General features: G+C 43.5%; 4 protein-coding genes across 4 annotated transcripts; 1 reads left to right on the forward strand and 3 right to left on the reverse strand.

The window, feature by feature from the left end:
• Positions 1–4,724: 4,724 nt before the first annotated feature.
• Positions 4,725–5,585, reverse strand: LOC310869665 (mitochondrial carrier homolog 2-like; the record flags this gene model as incomplete). The annotated part of the gene is made up of 1 exon (XM_083780496.1): positions 4,725–5,585. One exon carries the CDS (start codon positions 5,583–5,585, stop codon positions 4,725–4,727), a length of 861 nt encoding a protein of 286 aa, XP_083636622.1.
• Positions 5,586–8,343: 2,758 nt separating this feature from the next.
• Positions 8,344–9,204, reverse strand: LOC310869666 (mitochondrial carrier homolog 2-like; the record flags this gene model as incomplete). Its single annotated transcript, XM_083780497.1, has 1 exon — positions 8,344–9,204. One exon carries the CDS (start codon positions 9,202–9,204, stop codon positions 8,344–8,346), a length of 861 nt encoding a protein of 286 aa, XP_083636623.1.
• A 630-nt stretch (positions 9,205–9,834) lies between these two features.
• LOC310869667 (mitochondrial carrier homolog 2-like) lies at positions 9,835–10,671 on the reverse strand (the record flags this gene model as incomplete). Its single annotated transcript, XM_083780498.1, has 1 exon — positions 9,835–10,671. One exon carries the CDS (start codon positions 10,669–10,671, stop codon positions 9,835–9,837), a length of 837 nt encoding a protein of 278 aa, XP_083636624.1.
• Positions 10,672–13,648: 2,977 nt separating this feature from the next.
• rdm1 (RAD52 motif containing 1) lies at positions 13,649–19,229 on the forward strand. The gene is made up of 7 exons (XM_083779795.1): positions 13,649–13,970; positions 14,942–15,121; positions 16,298–16,429; positions 16,730–16,886; positions 17,595–17,693; positions 18,354–18,433; positions 18,575–19,229. Exons 1-7 carry the CDS (start codon positions 13,866–13,868, stop codon positions 18,644–18,646), a joined length of 825 nt encoding a protein of 274 aa, XP_083635921.1. The 5' UTR covers positions 13,649–13,865; the 3' UTR covers positions 18,647–19,229.
• The last annotated feature ends 3,474 nt before the right edge of the window (positions 19,230–22,703 follow it).

A 22,703-nucleotide genomic window follows, 5' to 3' on the forward strand; every position in this document is an offset into this window, starting at 1 on the left:
TTTTGGCTGAGGTGTTGTTAAATGGCTCAGACAGAGACTCGCTAACAGAAGACATGATCCTCCTGTGGGATAAAAAAAAAAAAGAAGAACAAAAATAAAGATCCATCTCCATTTTCTCTGTCATCTGTGAGGAAAGGCAACCCCACACACAACCTGGCACCTGGCACCCCCAGAGCGTACGACTTCAGACTATGTTGAAATACGCGGCGCAGTCGCTGTAGTAATACGTGTGCCACGCACGGAGCTATTCAGCAGAGGACAATGTGGTACTGTTTTCAAACCTTCCGTAACCATAGAAACTGGGCCAGGCCGATACCGTATGATGTCTTCTTCGGTCCCTGGCCCAAAAAGATGTTCCGTGTGGCCAGAGAGACATGATCCATGTCCCATCTCTTCCCTATCACCTTTCACTGCCGCCACCAGTTCAGGTGTTGAGCCCAACAAAGACCATTTTGTGAAAAAGTGTCACCCACACATTCCTGAACCCGTGTAATCCCCACTCTAGTGTTACCACAGGTGACGAATTTCTCCGCCGACACAGGGCTTCCTTTGTCTCCCCCTCGGTTTGGCTTTTTCTCTTTAAAAACAGTAGATGGCCAGGAATGGACACAGAGGCCGATGGATTACACGGGGCGCTATTCATTAGGAATTTGAGTCATAAAGACAGGTGCACAACTTTGTGGGACCGATAGCCTCGGCCGCCAGCACCTGTTGAACACAGGCACAGGGTCAAAATACCGGGCGGTGAATATTCGACCTCGCAATGCGTGTTAAGTTCAGTTACAGTATACTCTTCTCGCATCAAGATAATGAAACATGCACTTCACGTATGCACCGATATGACACGCCGCTGACCCTGTACACCACTGCACAGACTGTGAGAGTGCATGCACGGCCCACCGGCCCAGCCCTGTCAGTCAGTCAGTATGACTCTATAGGGTGTGTGTGTGTGTGTGTGTGTGTGTGTGTGTGTGTGTGTGTGTGTGTGTGTGTGTCTGTGTGTGTGTGTCAGTGTGGCGTTGGCGTTGCAGGGATTATTGTCCCTTTATCAGCCATATCATGAGTCCACAGAGGCAGCGACGACAGTAAAGGAAAGTGCTGTAAATCGCTCCCACAATGACGGGCTTTGTCCCCCGCTGTGCTGCGCAGCAGCAGGAGACAGCCTGCCGCGAGCAAACATGCTCAACACACACATTGGGTTGCCATACGTGCCCATCAAAAGGCTGTGTGCCGCCAAGATGTACATAAAGGGAGAGATGTGATGTGTGTCTAACCTTGATGACTGATTGGGTTTAGTTTGTGACGTTGGGCGCACTGTGCCCATTTAGACCTGACACCAGATTCTAGAAAATGTCTTCTAAATAATGACAGTTTTCAGAAAAGCCTATGTTTCTATGCCAGTGGTTCTCAAAGATTTTCATGTCAAGGACACCAAAAACTATATGTAATTGGACGCCAACCCAACCCCCATCTGAAAATATGTTGTTCCAAGGATCCCCCCAGAAGCAAAGATTTGAGTTAAAAACTTTCGCTCTGAAAGAATATATATTCAAAGATTTGCACCACATTTTCACGATTTTTCAAACATAGATCTACAAGCTTGTATAGTGTAGATCTGCTATTTGTCAATAGCTAAAGTAGCCTGTAACATAATGCTTAAAACACCAAACGAGGTTCTCGTCCTGAATGGGTATTATATTTATATTGGATAATATTATTGCTCATCGAGAATTTTGACATGCATTAGTCTACGGACCCCCATTTAAAGCTGCTATAACCAATAATGTCAGAAGCGTTGTCATTGGTCGGTAAAAAAACGGTCGCAATGACTAACCAATCAGGAAGCAGACAGGCAAATCGTCCAATGACAAAGCTTCTAGGAACATCTTTGAATGCAGATTGCGGCCCCTAGATGTGTCAAAGAGACTAAATTGTTTTTGGGAGCGTTCTACCCATTGCTGGCTGTCTGAATACCAAAATAATGAACATTTTAAATGACATTAAATTTTTTACATATTATTGCTTATAGCAGCTTTAATGGCATTTCTATCTCTGGGACCCCCAATTTATATTGTAAAATCAATGTTAATGCATGGAACCAAATGGACCCATTATGGTCCATTTGGTTCCATTTGTACACTCTCAGAGTTACAGACCAATAAGGGTCCATTTGGTTCCAAACTATCATTTAGCTGGGGACCCCCTGGAACTCCCTCAAGGACCTCTGGGGGTCCCCAGGCCCCACTTTCGGAACCACTGGCGTACAGTACAGGTTTCTCCCAGTGTATGTTCATTGATTGCCCAGCAGGGGGCAACGCTGCATAGCAGAGAGCAGTCTTTGACTTTATTGTGTCGTTAACCTTAATTCACCATTAATTTTGTCAGCCTTCTGATTGGTCCTTGACTGACCAACCAGCAGGCTCATTCTGTCTTGTTCCACCCTGTTTCCGCCTTAAGTTGAATTTTGCTAAAACATCATTTTTGGAAAAAACTAAAACAATGCCCATGCTGTCACCATGCTGCATCTGTGATGTTCCTTTTTACTGACACCAAGTTTAAAATAATAATTGAATGCACAGAATATCAATACGAAGCAACTGAAAAACATGTTATTTCAATGGTAGTAAAAGGATTTTCTTTTACATTTTTGCCTGCCATATAACGGATAAACGGCCATGTGCTTGTGTACCCCCTTTCCATTAGGGTAGAAGGATTAAGGAGGATTTTGTGGGGTCCTTGATATGAAAAAGTTTGAGAACCACCAACATAGAAACATAGGTTTTTCAGACAACTGTCATGATTTAGAAGCCATTTCTTTTAGAATTAGCCTCAGGAAATAGTAACAACGGCACCCCCTGCTGTGATCCTCAAATTAACCCAGTTTCATTTCTTAAATCCACTCATCATTCAGTCCTAATGTGAGCCAGGGTATTGTCTGGTCTAAAGGAACTAAGTACTTTTACTTCTACTCTACAATCTCAGAGGCAAATATTGTACTTTTACTTCACTACAATTATTTGAACAATATAGTTACTAGTTAGATTTGTATTATTATTACAAAACATACATTAACCACTTCAGCCCTATAGGCCTATATATTTTGGCCATTTGAAAAGCTCACAATATGTGTGGCATTGTGAGCTTTTCAAAAGATTGTAATACATTTTATACGTTTGAATAATGAGTACATTTTGATACCAATACTATTCTACTTTTACTCAAGAAAATTCTGAATTCCAGACATTCTACGTTGCAGTATTGATACTTCTACTTAAGTAAACAATGTGAATAAGTCTAATACAGTCTAATACAATGGTCACCCAAATAATGGGCAAAACATAATGTATGAAAGAAATCACACCTGAACTGTGAAGTGAGGGGCGCTCTTTTCATCCTACATCATCATACATAATCTCATTCTCTTTGTCCTTTTCTCAGCCAATCAAATCATCGCTACAGGGTGATGAGCCAATCAAAGCATCCGTCGCTATGATTCACACAAACAGGGCATAAGAGGGGCTAGCGCCCCTAACAAAAAGTAATGCTATTTTGTCCTTAAAAAAAATCAATCAATAAAATACACTGCGGCTGTGTTAGGTGCTTTCACGATTTCAAGTGATCCCTGAACCAGAAACAACTTGCCTAATATAGAATTCAGCCTGAAATCTTCCCCACTGTTTTTGTCAGAAGCTTTACCATCAATCTTGGCAAGTTAGATAAATCGGTTAGATCCATGTACCCTGCAAGCAGCTGATTAAGAAACAACTGAGCTTTCCATCAAAATAGGACATCATGGAGATCAGACATCCATATAGTGCCAAGAATACACATTTCTGTTCTTCATGTTTTATGGTGGATCACAAACAACTTTGCTAGGTGCAAGACTCCATGCACATGAGGCCCTTTACACGTACAGTATGTGTAGTGTTCAAGTCATAAAGATAGTTGTTAGTTGTAAAACTGGATATTATCATATCCAGCATGGTAAAGCAGTGCTAGACACTGATCACTGATGCATGCCCTATAGAAGTATAGTGTGGTACTGAACAAAGAGCGGGGGGGGGTTATCAAGTGTTAAAGCCTTCAGAGTCCGGTTTTGGGGTTAAGAGGTGACCACGAAAAGACCCATGGTCACTGCTCACACAACACATATCTCTGTTTCTTCTACTAACCGGTGGTCACCTCTTCATCGAAAACTGGGCCTAACAAGGCCCTTTGGTGTATCAGAGAAGATGGCAATCAGGAGAGCGAGACTAGCTGCCGGTCACTGGCATCGACGGGAGGAACTGCCTGCCAGAAAGCTTGTACTGTTGGAACCACCACACCGGCATCGATCAAGATAACGTGTTACCTACCTACATGGATGTCCCAAAGATGCTGGTGCGGAAAGCACAAATGTCCTAGCCAGATGTATAGAGAATCGAGATGACTGGAAACGCTGCTGGAGGGCTCGTCTGAGGACGGGGGCGTCACCATGCAGTCCGAAGTTCTGAGTTGGTGCTTGTAGGTCTTTCCCTAGAAAAACAAAAAAATATATTAGTTATGCATTTATTTTATGATCATGTAGATATATGATTACATCATCAATACTGAAGTTTTAACTGTTTGTCTGAATTCATGAAGTAGTACGACATCCACACGAAGCCATGCCATTATTAGACTACCACTTGTTATATTACAATTATAAACGGGATCAGCTCCTTCTTCTGGTATGCAAGAAGCTCTCAGAAGAATAAACTTCTTCCTCTCATCATGTGTCCGTTTCTGCCTAAATCCCACCAGCAATGCAGCCAGGTAGGATACGCAGGCGCCTGGGGAGCCAGGCCTCCAGCCAGCCCACAGTTGTTGACAGCCATAAGATTTGACACCAGCATAAATGGATGTGTGTAAACATGGGCGATTAGCCCCGCTGAATACCTGTGAAAACTTGAGAGCAATTGAGAGCACTTGAGTTCTGTTTGACATCGTTTTTCGTCAATGGCGTACGTGTTGAAGAGGTGCGCCAACATGTTACATATCCACACAGACAGCACACCCCCAATGACACGGGGGATCAAGCCGGCAAAGAAGCCCTTGATGCCTTCTCCCCTGTAGACCGTTAGGGCGGAGTCAAACACGCCGCTGTATTTAGTTTCCTTTCCAATAAACTGGACCATGCATCGCAAGAAGATCACACGGAAGGGGTATGTGACGATGATAGCACAGGAGCTAGCGATCGTCTCTTTGATTGTCTCGTTGACAACGTGCCGCAGGGATCCCTCCTCAGCCTCAACGTTAAACTTGTCTGCTTTGTGGCATTGTTTAAGTACGCTGTTGTGTACGATGGTTCCGATGGCACCTGCGCAGAGACGTGGGGCCAGTCCTTTAAACAACCCTGCTTTACTATCCATCTTGGCGATGTGTTTTGCATAAGCAAAATCTCTAGTTAGATGGGCAAATTGTCTGCTAAACAGGTTCCCGCCACTGGCACTGGGTAGAGGGTCATGTCCAACCTGCACCAGGATTCTAATGTATGTGAAAGGGTGGGAGACGATGGCGAACCCGGACCCACAGAGGACTTGGTTAACTGCTATGTCGTCTTCCATTATGAAGACTACCGATTGGGTCAATAATCTGGATGATTAAGATGGTGATGTCGGTTCAGAACACTATTTAATGGCATTTCTATCTCTGGGACCCCCAATTTATATTGTAAAATCAATGTTAATGCATGGAACCAAATGGACCCATTATATGGTCCATTTGGTTCCATTTGTACACTCTCAGAGTTACAGACCAATAAGGGTCCATTTGGTTCCAAACTATCATTTAGCTGGGGACCCCCTGGAACTCCCTCAAGGACCCCTGGGGGTCCCCAGGCCCCACTTTCGGAACCACTGGCGTACAGTACAGGTTTCTCCCAGTGTATGTTCATTGATTGCCCAGCAGGGGGCAACGCTGCATAGCAGAGAGCAGTCTTTGACTTTATTGTGTTGTTAACCTTAATTCACCATTAATTTTGTCAGCCTTCTGATTGGTCCTTGACTGACCAACCAGCAGGCTCATTCTGTCTTGTTCCACCCTGTTTCCGCCTTAAGTTGAATTTGCTAAAACATCATTTTTGGAAAAAACTAAAACAAACATGATATGCCCAGTCACCATGCTGCATCTGTGATGTTCCTTTTTACTGACACCAATTTTAAAATAATAATTGAATGCACAGAATATCAATACGAAGCAACTGAAAAACATGTTATTTCAATGGTAGTAAAAGGATTTTCTTTTACATTTTTGCCTGCCATATAACGGATAAACGGCCATGTGCTTGTGTACCCCCTTTCCATTAGGGTAGAAGGATTAAGGAGGATTTTGTGGGGTCCTTGATATGAAAAAGTTTGAGAACCACCAACATAGAAACATAGGTTTTTCAGACAACTGTCATGATTTAGAAGCCATTTCTTTTAGAATTAGCCTCAGGAAATAGTAACAACGGCACCCCCTGCTGTGATCCTCAAATTAACCCAGTTTCATTTCTTAAATCCACTCATCATTCAGTCCTAATGTGAGCCAGGGTATTGTCTGGTCTAAAGGAACTAAGTACTTTTACTTCTACTCTACAATCTCAGAGGCAAATATTGTACTTTTACTTCACTACAATTATTTGAACAATATAGTTACTAGTTAGATTTGTATTATTATTACAAAACATACATTAACCACTTCAGCCCTATAGGCCTATATATTTTGGCCATTTGAAAAGCTCACAATATGTGTGGCATTGTGAGCTTTTCAAAAGATTGTAATACATTTTATACGTTTGAATAATGAGTACATTTTGATACCAATACTATTCTACTTTTACTCAAGAAAATTCTGAATTCCAGACATTCTACGTTGCAGTATTGATACTTCTACTTAAGTAAACAATGTGAATACGTCTAATACAGTCAAATACAATGGTCCCCCAAATAATGGGCAAAACATAATGTATGAAAGAAATCACACCTGAACTGTGAAGTGAGGGGCGCTCTTATCATCCTACATCATCATACATCATCTCATTCTCTTTGTCCTTTTCTCAGCCAATCAAATCATCGCTACAGGGTGATGAGCCAATCAAAGCATCCGTCGCTATGATTCACACAAACAGGGCATAAGAGGGGCTAGCGCCCCTAACAAAAAGTCATGCTATTTTGTCCTTAAAAAAAATCAATCAATAAAATACACTGTGTTAGGTGCTTTCACGATTTCAAGTGATCCCTGAACCAGAAACAACTTGCCTAATATAGAATTCAGCCTGAAATCTTCCCCACTGTTTTTGTCAGAAGCTTTACCATCAATCTTGGCAAGTTAGATAAATCGGTGAGATCCATGTACCCTGCAAGCAGCTGATTAAGAAACAACTGAGCTTTCCATCAAAATAGGACATCATGGAGATCAGACATCCATATAGTGCCAAGAATACACATTTCTGTTCTTCATGTTTTATGGTGGATCACAAACAACTTTGCTAGGTGCAAGACTCCATGCAAAGGAGGCCCTTTACACGTGCAGTATGTGTAGTGTTCAAGTCATAAAGATAGTTGTTAGTTATAAAACTGGATATTATCATATCCAGCATGGTAAAGCAGTGCTAGACACTGATCACTGATGCATGCCCTATAGAAGTATAGTGTGGTACTGAACAAAGAGCGGGGGGGGGGGGGTATCAAGTGTTAAAGCCTATAGTCCTTCAGAGTCCGGTTTTGGGGTTAAGAGGTGACCACGAAAAGACCCATGGTCACTGCTCACACAACACATATCTCTGTTTCTTCTACTAACCGGTGGTCACCTCTTCACCGAAAACTGGCCTAACAAGGCCCTTTGGTGTATCAGAGAAGATGGCAATCAGGAGAGCGAGACTAGCTGCCGGTCACTGGCATCGACGGGAGGAACTGCCTGCCAGAAAGCTTGTACTGTTGGAACCACCACACCGGCATCGATCAAGATAACGTGTTACCTACCTACATGGATGTCCCAAAGATGCTGGTGCGGAAAGCACAAATGTCCTAGCCAGATGTATAGAGAATCGAGATGACTGGAAACGCTGCTGGAGGGCTCGTCTGAGGACGGGGGCGTCACCATGCAGTCCGACATTCTGAGTTGGTGCTTGTAGGTCTTTCCCTAGAAAAACAAAAAAATATATTAGTTATGCATTTTTTTATGATCATGTAGATATATGATTACATCATCAATACTGAAGTTTTAACTGTTTGTCATGAAGTAGTACGACATCCACACGAAGCCATGCCATTATTAGACTACCACTTGTTATATTACAATTATAAACGGGATCAGCTCCTTCTTCTGGTATGCAAGAAGCTCTCAGAAGAATAAACTTCTTCCTCTCATCATGTGTCCGTTTCTGCCTAAATCCCACCAGCAATGCAGCCAGGTAGGATACACAGGCGCCTGGGGAGCCAGGCCTCCAGCCAGCCCACAGTTGTTGACAGCCATAAGATTTGACACCAGCATAAATGGATGTGTGTAAACATGGGCGATTAGCCCCGCTGAATACCTGTGAAAACTTGAGAGCAATTGAGAGCACTTGAGTTCTGTTTGACATCGTTTTTCGTCAATGGTGTACGTGTTGAAGAGGTGCGCCAACATGTTACATATCCACACAGACAGCACACCCCCAATGACACGGGGGATCAAGCCGGCAAAGAAGCCCTTGACGCCTTCTCCCCTGTAGACCGTTAGGACGGAGTCAAACACGCCGCTGTATTTAGTTTCCTTTCCAATAAACTGGACCATGCATCGCAAGAAGATCACACGGAAGGGGTATGTGACGATGATAGCACAGGAGCTAGCGATCGTCTCTTTGATTGTCTCGTTAACAACGTGCCGCAGGGATCCCTCCTCAGCCTCAACGTTAAACTTGTCTGCTTTGTGGCATTGTTTAAGTACGCTGTTGTGTACGATGGTTCCGATGGCACCTGCGCAGAGACGTGGGGCCAGTCCTTTAAACAACCCTGCTTTACCATCCATCTTGGCGATGTGTTTTGCATAAGCAAAATCTCTAGTTAGATGGGCGAATTTTCTGCTAAACAGGTTCCCGCCACTGGCACTGGGTAGAGGGTCATGTCCAACCTGCACCAGGATTCTAACGTATGTGAAAGGGTGGGAGACGATGGCGAACGCGGACCCACAGAGGACTTGGTTAACTGCTATGTCGTCTTCCATTATGAAGACTACCGATTGGGTCAATAATCTGGATGATTAAGATGGTGATGTCGGTTCAGAACACTATTATCGATACTGGAATGCAGTCCAGGGATGCAGTCTAAACTGTTGCCATGTGTCTGTGACATCAAGGGCAGCTGTATGTGTTAGACTTGGCTGAAAATATAGTCTTTGGCAGTGGACACAATACAGTTAATCAGCAAATCTCATCATGTTGAGGTGTTCTCGTAATTTTTATATGATTTTGCCGTGACGTATAAGTGATGACACAGACTTTCATATGAGAAGTGCATAGAGGGCATGGGGTAAACACACAGGTGAACATGCATACTTATATTAAGTTATCTTTTCGGCTCTGGACAGGTTGAGACCGAACAGTCAGACACTGTCCGAGAAATGCCAGGGACAACTTTTGTGAGACAGACTGACACACAGATAGAGCACACGAGTGTCACGTGCGCGTCTCCCGTACATCCCGAAAACCGTCCAACCAATCAACTTCAAAAGGGCCAGAGGGATCAACCGATATGGCCATATATGGAGATCAAGCCACGCCGTTAATATTAGACCACCTCTTGTTATTATATTACCATTCAGCTCCTTTCAGGCTTAAAACAACTCTGGAATCTTTCAGAGGAATAAACTGCTTCCTCTCCTCATGTGACCCCTTTTGCCTAAATCCCTCCAGCAATGCAGCCAGGTAGGATACACAGGCGCATAGGGAGGCAGGCCTCCAGCCAACCCGCAGTTGTTGACAATCATAAGATTTGATACCAGCGTAAAGGGATGTGTGCAAACGTAGGCAATTAGGCCCACTGTATAATGAGAGCACTTGAAGAGTTCTGTTTGACATTGTTTTTCGTCAATGGCGTACTTGTTTATGAGGTGCGCCAGTAGGCTACAGATCCACACAGACAGCACACCCCCAATGACACGGGGGATCAAGCCGGCAAAGAAGCCCTTGACGCCTTCTCCCCTGTAGACCGTTAGGGCGGAGTCAAACACGCCACTGTATTTAGTTTCCTTTCCAATAAACTGGACCATGCATCGCAAGGTGATCACACGGAAGGGGTATGTGACGATGATAGCACAGGAGCTAGCGATCGTCTCTTTGATTGTCTCGTTGACAACGTGCCGCATGGAGCCCTCCTCTGCCTCAATGTTAAACACGTCTGCTTTGTGACATTTTTGAACTACGCTGTTGTGTACGATGGTTCCGATGGCGCCTGTGCAGAGACTTGGGGCCAATCCTCTAAACAAGCCTGCTTTACCATCAAGCTTGGCAATGTGTTTTACATAAGCAAACTCTCTAGTTAGATAGAACAATTGTCTGCTAAACAGGTTCCCGCCGCGAGTACTGGGTAGAGGGTCATGTCCAACCTGCATCAGGATTTTAGCGTACGTGAAAGGGTGGGAGAAGATGGCGCATCCGGATCCCAGGATGACTTGGTTACCTATGTCTTCCATTGTGAAGAGCAGCCGAGGACTACTGCAGCTTTATGTTTTACCCTTGGCTGAATTCAGTTAATCCTCTGCTAACTATGTCTTCGCAATATATACAATTTTGCTGTGACATATATAGTACATGATGATGAAAGCCTGCACATGTACTGTAGTATGTACGACCTGTATACGTCACATCAAAATGGTGACGTATACCGTTCGGTGGGACACTGTCAGAGTTATGCCAGGGACACATTTTGTGTGACAGATAGACACTGATAGACTGTAGAACGGCCGGATGGGAAAACCGTGAGGTTCCCAGTTCGATCCCGGACTCTCCCAGAGTTAGCGTCCAAGTGTCCTTAACCCATTCTGACCGGGCACCCATTTTGGTGTCGGCATCATGTCATGCTTTAGCTATTTAAAAATAGCAGATCTACAAGCTCATATCGCGCCACCGAGTGGCGCGATACGAGCTTGTAGGTCTGCTATTTTTTGAAAAATCGAAGAACGACTGACATTTTTAGAATCTGATCTCAGGTCAGAATGGGTTCATCAGACCAGTGTGTGTCCGGCGGAAACCTCGTATGAATCTGATCTCAGGTCAGAATGGGTTAAGCAAGACCCGGAACCCCTAATTGCTCCCGATGTGTAGGTTGGTGCCTTGTAGGTTTCCTCTGCCATCGGTGTGAATGTGTGTATGAATGGGTGAATGTAATGCACTAATCTATGTAAAGCGTTTTGGGTAAAAGTGCTATATAAATACACCATTTACCATATATATACTATACTGTATATATACACTCATTTTATAGCTATTAATAAAAACCAGTAAGACGCCTGAGGGTGAGAAGGGCGAGGTTGCGTGCACGCATACGCCTGGGTGACAGGCAGCAGACTGCTGGGCGAGCGCTGCATGGCGCTTTGGAATGGGGGGGTCAGATCAACATATCCGCCAGGGTGACATCAGACTGCTGGGCGAGCGCTGGCGCTTTGTTATCAACAAATGAAATGAATTCCTTACTGGCCATACAGTATATGGAGCGTGTCTTGAGTGTACAGGGTTTGATGAGGTCCGATCAACATATGGAATGTCAGAACAGGTTGGCTCCATATATGGAGATCTTTGTGGTCTCATATACCCCAATAAACAAACAAGCAATCTTGTATAAGCCTAGCTGGGTTCAATCTCATCTTGTTGTATAGAGTTGACAAGGGAAACCCGACACGACCTGCTCAGCTCCGGAACATTTACAAAGAACAACTGCTCTGCTGCACCAACCATCCTACAGAACAACAACCACACAACAACAGCAGCAATTACAATTATCATTTAGTCAACAGATGCTCTTAACCAGAGCGAATCATGTATACCGGATAGCCTACTGAATGTAGATAGCATGTTGGAGAACAAATATTTATTGGAATATATATTGGAATATTGTTTTTATATTTTAACAACACACATCTTGAAATCGGGTCCCTGGTACACTGCTTTTTTTTCTTCTTTTTTTTAAATTTATTTATTTTCAGATCAGGGTAGCCTACATATTAATTAATTTGGGGGTCTGTGCCGGAATGAAAGGTTTGAGAAGAACTTCATGAGACCAAATATCATGTGTAGACCTACAAGTATCTCTTGGTAAATGGTAAATGGTGCATTTATATAGCGCCTTTATCCAAGGCGCTTTACAGAGATTGTGCATTACATTCACCCATTCATACACCGATGGCAGCGGAAACCATGCAAGGCACCAACTAGCACATCGGGAGCAATTAGGGGTTCAGTGTCTTGCTCAAGGACACTTCGACAGTAACTCTGGGGGAGCCCGGGTTTGAACTGGCAACCTTACGGTTGCCATCCAGGCACTCTACCCCTGAGCCACCGCCGCCGCTCTGTTGTTAATGGCTACTCACACTCATGCTGTCTACAATATAATGTGTGTCACTTGTCTGAGTAACTCACCTGCAAGAGATGTTTCTCTGCAGAACACAAACCTTCAACAATGAACAAAAACGTTAATGTATTGACTAAAATGTTGTTCATGTGGAGTAATAAAAACACTGTTAAAAACACAATGTGTTGATAATTATCTAGCAGCACCTGACACCGTTTAGTGTTAATGCATATGTGTGTGTGTATGTGTGTGTGTGTGTGTGTGTGTGTGTGTGTGTGTGTGTGTGTGTGTGTGTGTGTGTGCCCCGCCCACGTTACAACCCCATTGGGTTGTTTGCTCGCCGCACAGCCGTGGATATAAGAAGCCTACACGGCTTGGGATATCCGTGGATCCGTGTATATACACGGTTTAGCAAGCCGTGGATCTACAAGCTCCAAGTGTTTCGTACACATGCAGCGCGTTGTGAGCTTGCAGATCCTTGGGCACCAGGGGCCCCTCAAAAAAAAAATATATATAATAAATGATTAAAAAAAAAAGAAAATCACAGAAAATGTCCCTGCTAATCCGAATGAAATAAATGGTGTCTAAAAAGATGAGTGTTTTATTGTTGCATTTGTTGGTGAGAAGGGCAGCTGAAAAGTGCAAATTGTGTGTGTAAAGCAGCAACAATGCGCTAGATTGGCTGTCACTCTGGGGGGGGGGGTATATCGAGGCGACCGGAAATAGGCCAATATAACGGCATAAAACCGCCCCAAAACGGCTCCAAAAAACAGCAAAAATGTTGCGCAAGGGTGAAGGGGGGGGGCTTCGAGCTTCAGTGCCCAGGGGCCCTCAGAGGTGTTAATCCGGCCCTGGGTAAAACACTCAGATAATCTTCAACCGATTGTTATAATTCGAGCAGAGGACTGACAATAATGACAATGGACACGAAGGGGGCATAACCCCGACCAGTGGGAGGCAAATGTGCCGGAAGGCATCTAGACTGCCGGAAATTCACAGAAGAAGAAGAAGAAAGGAGCCTAGCTGTTTACGGAAGTGAAGACGCAGAGAAACGATTGAAAAGAATCCTCATCACATGTTTATTGTACGAACTATAATAACGTCCCACGACTTTAACAGCAAGGAGGAGGGAGAGTACGTTTTGTAAGGAGAGAGGACATTTAATGTTGAGCTTCATGCAACATACAGAAAACGACTTGCCCTGTTAGAACGACGACAAATTCAATGTAGCAGTTTGTAACGGGTTACGGTTAGTCGGTTACATTGTAGAACACTGGTGACTGGCTGAGTAACATAATAGTCATCGTTGCTGGACTAAATATGGATCCGGAGGTGGATATTATAGAGTTCCAGGTTCCAGTGGAGAACAACAAAACTCTGTTTGTCTGGGACATCCAGCCGTCCTTCACCGAGGCTTTCATCTATGTGAGTTCACATCATCTTCTTAACGACTTGATGCGTTTAGGTCTCATTGTTGTAGTTTAACTATAATTTAACTGACTATCCTGGCACTCCACTGTCTAGAACAGCGGTATAGAGGGTTCCAAATGGAACAGCTGATATTCCTAGCCATGGTTCATGACGCTACAGAGCAAACGTGTACATACACGTTCAGATTTAAAATATAAAGTACTCACAACGGATGCCACTTGTTAGAATTGTCCTGGTGCAGCGATTAGCACTGACTGAGCATTCCGCGTTGTTTAATAAAAAGCATTTTTATCCGAGCTGTTTTTGAGTGGTGCAACCACTCCAAGGAACAGCAATGTCCGTGTTGTTCACCTATGTATGAGCACGAGTATGACTATTAGTACCAGTAGGAAGGGGAGAGAGAGAGAGAGAGAGAGAGAGAGAGAGACTCAGTTCACACGGGTGTGATTTTTTTTCTCTCCATAGGCTTTCAACTACAAGCCCCTATCGGTCGTGAGGTGTGTTGCACTCTGATACACTGGGTGCGTTCTATAATGCAAACTAATAGGAGAGTGCGCTGCCTGCCCGTGTGCAACTGTACATTTCCCGTTTGAGATACATGCAATGTATTGTAACGTTTAGCACCCTGAGCTGGAGTCGAACCCCGGCCTCCAACTCAGTAGACAAGGCAAGCAACAAGCCACGCCAAGAGAGATAGCTCGCTTGGAGGAGCAAGTTTGGAGCCGGTGTATGGGTCTTTCGCAGGGTCGTTGGAGTATGTGGAATATCAGCCATTTTAGGGCTGGAGCTAACCTAAAGCTTGAACAGAAACAGAAATACGGTCCCTTTATATTTTGTTATCTACCTTTTGGTTTTTAAACATTTTCAAAAACATTTCCGAAAAAGGTATACCGTAATTTTTTTGTTTCTAGCTGCTTTGTGCGTAGATCCCAACCTTCATCATAATGATTCCCTGTGTTATCCAGGAGAGGTTATGGTCGGTCTTTTCGTCCTTCGGTCCGCTGTACCTGCTCAAAGTGTGCCCCAATGCAGCGGTGGCCCGTCCCGGCTTCTACGCCATGGTCAAGTTCTACTCTGCAGTCCAAGCCTCCAAGGCGCAACGGTCCACGGATAAACGAACACTGTTCCAAAACACCCCAGTAAAGGTAACTACTAGAAAACAAATCATGTCGTTCCTTTAGTGTGTGTATTATGTATCATTAGTGTTTCAGAGCCTCTGCCTGATATCTCCCCCGGTCAGGGGGGGAATTCCCCTTGAAGCTAGTGGTGAAGATGTTGGCTTTGCACGCGTGAGACCTGGGTTACACTTACAACACGCGTGTACATTGTGGCCACAATGTATATTGTGGCAACCCAGGGGAGAATAGGCAAGATTCACAATAAAATAAGAGGCTCAGAGTCAGATTCAACATGTAACTTAAATTGTCTTTTATTAACTTGTTAGGGAAAGGGGAAAAACGGGGCAAAACATCAACTTACAGTAGGGTTCCTCCTGTCAGGGGCTTGGGCTTCTATGCACAGTCCTGTGGGCAGAGCAGAGAGAGAGCTAGTGACTAATAATGTATCCAGGTGGAGTTCAGTCGGCCTATAGGAGGGAGGGAGAGAGAACGAGACCAGGTGAGCCACAATACACGCACAGCACATCCAAGTGGGTCCAAAGGTTTGAGTGAAATCTTGTACTCACTTGTGAGATATCCCTCATGAACAGAGTGATTCCTGCTTCCTCACTCCTCCATTAGTCCAAACTGACTCACCAGGCAGCTTGGGCGTGGGCTATTTAAAAGCTTCTGTTGATTGCCTTACTGGCTGCAGGTGCGTCCATGTCCAGGCTCCCATTGGCTGCAATACCTGTACAGGGTGATATACTCCCTCTATCACCTCCCCCAGCCAGAACATGTTTGCCACAACATGTTCATACATACATGTGCATGATGTCACATCTGTCATTCATTCACTCTTAGCATCTCAACCACGGCTCCAGAGTGAAACTATTTTGTTTCATTTTGCCAACCTATTCCAGCAGGAAGTTCCAGTGGCCCTTGTGGAAGAAGTTACTGAGTCTAAGCTACTAGCTCTTGACAAACACACAAGGCCCATTGTCATGTCCCCCTCAAAAAGAACGATAGGATTCCCCCTTTAAGTGCTGCACAGGGCAAGAGACATAGTAGTTGGGTTTAGGAGAGTTCCCTTGCCCTTGCAAAGGAAAGGGTCCGTTGAAGGGTTATTGGGTGATTTCAGGGGGGTGCCATCCGGCTCAAGAAGAGCCAGCAACACAACATTTGCACGTTCACTCATAACATTGTGTAATGTGTATGTTTCAGGTCCAGCTGAGCACCAAGCAAAACAACCCCTATTCAAACCCTCACAACATCAAGCCACTAAGTCACGCACGCTGCCAGGAACTAGCCAATCACTGCCTGGGGTTCAACGGATGGTGCACCCGCATCCTGACCGTAAGCCCGTCTTTGCTGATTGACGCTCATCGTCCATGTTTGAGCATAAACCTTGTATCTCCATATTTCATATTATTTAGTTTTTTCCCTCGTAAATGAAGACATCTAATATCTAGGCTACATTGTAGATTTGCATCTGCAGACACGTTTTGCTCCGCTTAAGAGGGTGGTTCATTCACCCTAATATTTAATAAATTAAAAGAAAGACTAGCGAATATCAGTCCAATGTCATTGTGCGTCAGAGAGGATGTTAAAAGCCAACATGTTATGACTTCTCCATTTCACATTTGTCGTCCTCAGCTGAAGGAGCTGTCAAGTGATCCAGAGGATGACCAGGGCAGAAGCCAGGAGGAGAAGACTCTTCGCTACGGATGTCTGGTGGAACTGTCCTTCCCTCAACATTCCCCGGCCAGAAGTCGAGGAGTAGCAGTGATTGAGGAGACCTATAAAAACACTGGTAGGCACTGGGCAGAGGGGAAAGCAGGAGACAATAGGAAATATGTACTGTAGAGGAAGTTTACGTTTTGGAGTGGAAGATCATTTAAAGAGGAGAACGGATGAGGAGGATAATTAGAGCCCGACCAACATATTGGTTTGGCCGATATATCTAGTGTAGGGGTTCCCAAACTTTTTCATGTCAAGGACCCCCAAATTGACACTAATTAGCCTGTGGACTCCCATTTGAAAAGATATGCCAGAGACCCACATAAGAAGATATTTACGTCTCTAGCAGTGATTCTCAACCCGTTCAATTTCAAGGAACCCCAGTTTGACATGCATTATTAGTCTAGCGACCCCCATTTAATGGCATTTCTATCTCTGGGACCCCCAATTTATATTGTAAAATCAATGTTAATTAACGTGTCCATTTGGTTCCATTTGTACACTCAGACCCATAAGTGTCCATTTGGTTCCAAACTGTCATTTAGCTGCAGGGGACCCCCTGGAACTCCCTCAAGGACCCCTGGGGGTCCCCGGACCCCACTTTGGGAACCACTGATCTAGTGGATGGGCTTTTTCTTTCATCATTCATTTGATTAAAAAACGGATTAAATATGGAAATAGAATGTTTCAAAATGACAGTGACAATATAGTAGGACTGGAATCAAGACTACAGGAGGAAATGTTTGAAAGAATGTCTGATTTGCGTGCTCTGTCTGTCTAGGTCCTGAGATATGTGGCCAGAAGCATAGTAAGCTGCGGAGATGGGTGAGAGATAAGGCCGTTGTCCAGGCTTTCAGCACTGTGCTAGTGATCATGCTAGGTAGTGATATACGTACCACTATTACTACTACTACTACCTCTCACAAACAATTTGGTCACATTTTATGCTATATGGAATCATGTGCCAACTGCCAAGGCGTCAGAGGAGCGCCGTGCTAACAGCTGTGCCCCTTTGCTCTATAAAATACAAGTGTGCGGGGGCATGATGCTTTTAGTTGCGCATTTGTGGCTGACTGTACCATTACACAAGGTGTGCTTATACTGTAGGTGTAAAGATGGGCAGTGTTTCTGGCGGTTCCATCTGTTATGTCTCCACATTATCTACTTCCCAGTTTAGGTTATTGGGAATAACAGTAACAGAACCTGTCCAATGTAGTTGAACAATGGTAGTTTGAAGCAGGTGGTTACCGCTACCATCTCAGTACTGTACTTATAGTCAACGCACTGGGACAAAACAATGTGCAACATCTTTGGTCATTACAAAAGACTGACGTGTAGAATCTAGAATTATGTTTTCCTGTGCGATCAAAATAAGCAATTTGGCCCAAGACCCAGTGCGCACGGTCAGAGCTGCGCTACACTCTGGATAGATGTTATGTTATTTTTCACATGTACCACTCGTTATTGGATATAATGACATCAGATTAAGGTAATCCTTTAACAATGATCTGGGTTATAAATTGTGTCTCTCTGTTGCTAGGTAATGGCAAGGTGCTGATTGAGGTGAGAGAGGACAGGGACCAGCTCCAACCCGAAGATAACCCAGAGGGGGAAATTCAGGTCTCTCTCTCTCTCTCTCTTTCAGACATATCTCTGCATTTTGGCTCATTAAAACCACTTCAAACCTATACAGTTTGTTGAGCGGAATCCCTAGAGCTGCAGTGAATGATAGGCTAAACGCTAAAGGTTGCTCTCTCACAGGTAAATGAAGTCTCCTGGAGTGATTTGAACCCAGAGCAGGAAGAAGAAGATTGGGAACTGACGGTGTCCTGAAGACGGAAAGACGAGAGACTTTGTCTTATTTTAATCAAAATAGGCTACATCCTTCAGCGGTCTGACACAGGAGCCCTCATAAAGTTTACAAAAGAACTATTGCACTCTTATTTACGGCATCTCTTGGCTACCTTCTGAAAATGTGGAATATAATTTAACTGAATTCCAATTGAATTAAATTGGAATCACATGTCAATCTATTGTTTTATTAGAAAGACAACAATGTTCATTAGTTTTGTCACAAACATATCTTATCAATTTTATATTTGTATTGTTTTATTTGCAACTTGTTTCCTGTATTACTGCATGTTAGCAGCACCAATGTTCTTCTGCAAATGTATTACCATGCTTTACTGTTATACAGTAGTGTATAGTTCAGCCTCTTTCCTGAGACAATGCTTTCAAGCAGTGTTCATGTCTGCTTATTATTATGTGACTTTGGGCTTGTTCTTCTGGAAGGTTGCTTGTAAATATTGGTAGTTGCCAGTTGGTGGTTTAGGGATTTTGGGTTTTTTCCCCCCAAAGTTGAGTTGCTTCCTAATGTTTAACCCATGGTTATCAAACATTTTCATGTCAAGCAAGGTCCCCCAAATAAATATGTATTTGTCCACGGATGTCTGCAAGAGTTTGTGCCAAAATAGCTGATCTACAAGATATTTCAGCTATTAAAGATACAGCTATTATACATATATATACATATTAAAGTATAAAATTGTTAAATATGTCAGTAATTTCTTTGTATATTTCAGTTATTTCTCATATCTGCCCTATCTGAATTGTTTGATTAGGAAGCCTAAAAGGCAAACTGAAAATACATTTGTATTATGTTCCAATGTTCAATGCCAAAAACAATTAAATTGTTAGTCGCAATTATTTGTATGACAATTAATGGTCAACTAACATTTTGTAATTGAGAGTGGTGGTCCTGGCTCTAAGCTGGTCCACAGCCAACCTCTACACACCACCTCAGCATCCTTCAGGTCCCAGGCAGTCATCACACACTGCCCCCTGCTGGCCATCAAGATACACTTCCACTAAGCCAGAGAGCACCAAGATCACATCATTATTAGTTGCAAAGACTTGTCAACAACGTAGAGTTTAACAGTACATGATGAATGGTGCATGCAACAATTAGCTAATATTTTACTGTGTGTGTGTGTGTGTACCAGGCATCTTCCTAAATTAACAATATTTGGCTACAGCGAAGAGGAAGTGATGCCCACATTTCACACAAAGGCTCATGGGAGACATTATGACATGCATGAAGAACCCAGGGTAAGTGATACCCTCTAGAAAACTAGACCCTAGCTGTACCAGAGCCTGCCCCCCAATTTCAGAGGCTGAACCAAGAAGACACGACACCACATACAGTGGAACGTATGAACAGGCAAAGTAGGCCCATGGGGCAGATGAGCCCCATACAGATTTTCTGCACAGGGTCCCAACAGAGGAGGGGTGCAGTACTTAGTTTAGACTAGTCATTTGGTTAGACCAGTCATTAGTCCTATAACTACAACCCATCTCAAACTCTCACACTAACCCTAACCTCCCACGGGGCAGCACACCTAAGCCTAACCTTAACCCATGTCTAACCAATGACTATAGTCTGAACTAGTAGGCTATGCACCAGAGGAGTCGGCAAATGTTTTGGGCATGAGATCTATGTACTGTAGCCATTTTTCCAAGGCTGTTGAGATCTACATTTGTCATTTACCAGACAATAAAAATCAGTACTACTGCTTTTACATTTTATCATGCACTGCTATTCAAATAACTCAAACCCAGAATAAGTTTCTTTAACATGAGTAATTAAGGTGAGTTAAAGTATGCGAAAGTGATATAATGCAAACAATATTTATTCTTGACATAGGACCACACATGGTTGAGATTTCTGTTTTCTTTTGGTCAGTTTGTTGTCTGGAAAAGTCTAGTCAAATGATTTGTGGTGTGTCCCTTTCATCACCATCACTGTGCAGTTGTTGCCAATAATGCAAATACTTAAAATACTGACGACCGCACTTGCCTTTATTTCTTGTATGGTACACAGTAGTATATACTGTACATATGACTGAGATTAATTTCCCAAGGCTGGAGCAGTCTTGTCAAATGTCTGTGGTTTGTAATAAAGTTCCCTTTCTTCAGCATCACTGACACATTCCTAAATTCTTATTTCACTGATGTCCATCTCTTTAGTTGTAGTGTAAAAACATGACTAGCCTCTGTAGCCTGGTAGCCAATGAGCAGGTATCACATGTGTGTGTGTTGATATGCTGCCACGGTCCTTCCTGTACACTGCTGCTCCCCCGATATGCTTTGTTGGGGTTCATATTCAAACCTTGTTAACTTGAGTATGAGGTGTAAGCTATGAATGGATTACAGTATATTGCTCCACAAACCACCGAAAGGCTCCTCATGATGGTTGCCCAGATGGCTACGTCTGCACATGTCAGGTCACTGCAGTAAGGCGTGATGAATAGGAGTCATGCTTTAACCCATTTTGGGTGTTTTGTGGTAGCATCATGTTATGCTCTAGCTATTGAAAAATAGCAAATCTACAAGCTCATAGCGCGCCACCGAGTGGCGCGCTTCGAGCTTGTAGGTCTGCTATTTTTGAAAAATGACTTGACGACTGACATTCTGAAAACTGTCAGGATGTAGAAGACATTTTTAGAATCTGATCTCAGGTCAAAATGGGTTAAAACACCTTATCATGTCATTATTATCTAACTGTTACCCAGAAGTCCTATGCTGCTGTAGTTGTTGAAGATCCTGTGTCCATTTTGCACCATGCAAGTGCAGGAGGTCCTTCACGTCAGTGTGTGTGTGTGTGTGTGTGTGTGTGTGTGTGTGTGTGTGTGTGTGTGTGTGTGTGTGTGTGTGTGTGTGTGTGTGTGTGTGTGTGTGTGTGTGTTTTGTGTTATTCCGTGTGGCTGTTAGAACAACGTTTCCTTGCCAATGTCTATCACAATGCCGTGCTTTTGCTAAAGTGAATCCCACTTATAGCAGACCATCCTCCATCCTGCCATCCTGCTCGGCAAGACAACGCAGACTGTGCTGATTGTGCTCAGTAGCCTTTAGGTGTAAAACTATTCAAATGCAGAATACAGACACATTTTCTCATTGCACAGTGTTAACATAATCAGAGTTAACATAATCCTCTTCCTCATCCTCATCTTCCACATTGACATAGTTCTCTTCCTCCTCCTCGTCTTCATCATGTAGATTAACGTAATTCTCCTCTTCCTCCATGCTTTCTGTATTGGTGTAGTTATCTTCCTCATCTTTTAAATTGATGTAGCTCTCCTCCTTATTGTCTATATTGATGTAGTCCTCCTCCTCCTCCTCCTCGTCGTCTTCCTCTTCCTCCTCATCATCATCATCATTTTCTATATTGACGTTTACCTCCTCATCACTGTCATTGTCTTCTACATTGACGTAGTCCTCCTCCTCCTCCTCGTCTTCCTCCCACTCCTCCTCCACTTCATCCTTCTCATCATCTAGATTAACATAATCCTCCTTATCTTCTATATTGATGTAGTTTTCCTCCTCCTCCTCCTCATCATTTTCTACATTGACGTAGTCCTCCTCGTCAGCTAATACCTTGATGTATTTCTCGTCCTCGTCCTCATCTTCCATATTGATGTAGATCGCTGACGACTCCTCATCCTCCACCACATCTGGCGTCAACTCAACTTTTAGATGTCCCTCCTTTTTCCGCTCCTTTGTGTTCATGATGACCTCTTCTTCATAAATGCCTTCAGAAAAGTCCCTTCCTCTGACGGTCACTGAAATACAAGTGTAAATAAATTCAGTTCAGTTTAGTTTAGTTTAGTATATTTGCATAAAACTAAATGGAAAAAGATAGAGCACTACATTTAAATGGAAAAAAAAACACAAATAAAAATCTAAATATGATGTGCTGGAAAGGCAAAAAATATATTTTAACTGTCAGTCTTGAAACTTGCTAGGCATAAATACACACAGTCTTGTGAAAACTACAGTCAGTCCAGGACTGGACTAATACCCTCACTACAATGTCAGTAGATTCTATAATTCT

The sequence above is a fragment of the Protomyctophum parallelum genome, assembly GCF_964188405.1.
Source record: "Protomyctophum parallelum genome assembly, chromosome: 13".
Taxonomy (NCBI): Eukaryota; Metazoa; Chordata; class Actinopteri; order Myctophiformes; family Myctophidae; genus Protomyctophum; species Protomyctophum parallelum.

Excerpts from the sequence above, each read along its gene's own strand:
- rdm1 (XM_083779795.1), top strand. The coding sequence starts at position 13,866 with ATGGATCCGGAGGTGGATATTATAGAGTTCCAGGTTCCAGTGGAGAAC. Across the intron at positions 16,430-16,729 it reads GGTGCACCCGCATCCTGACC|CTGAAGGAGCTGTCAAGTGA; the intron begins GTAAGCCCGTCT and ends TGTCGTCCTCAG. Across the intron at positions 18,434-18,574 it reads ACCCAGAGGGGGAAATTCAG|GTAAATGAAGTCTCCTGGAG; the intron begins GTCTCTCTCTCT and ends GCTCTCTCACAG.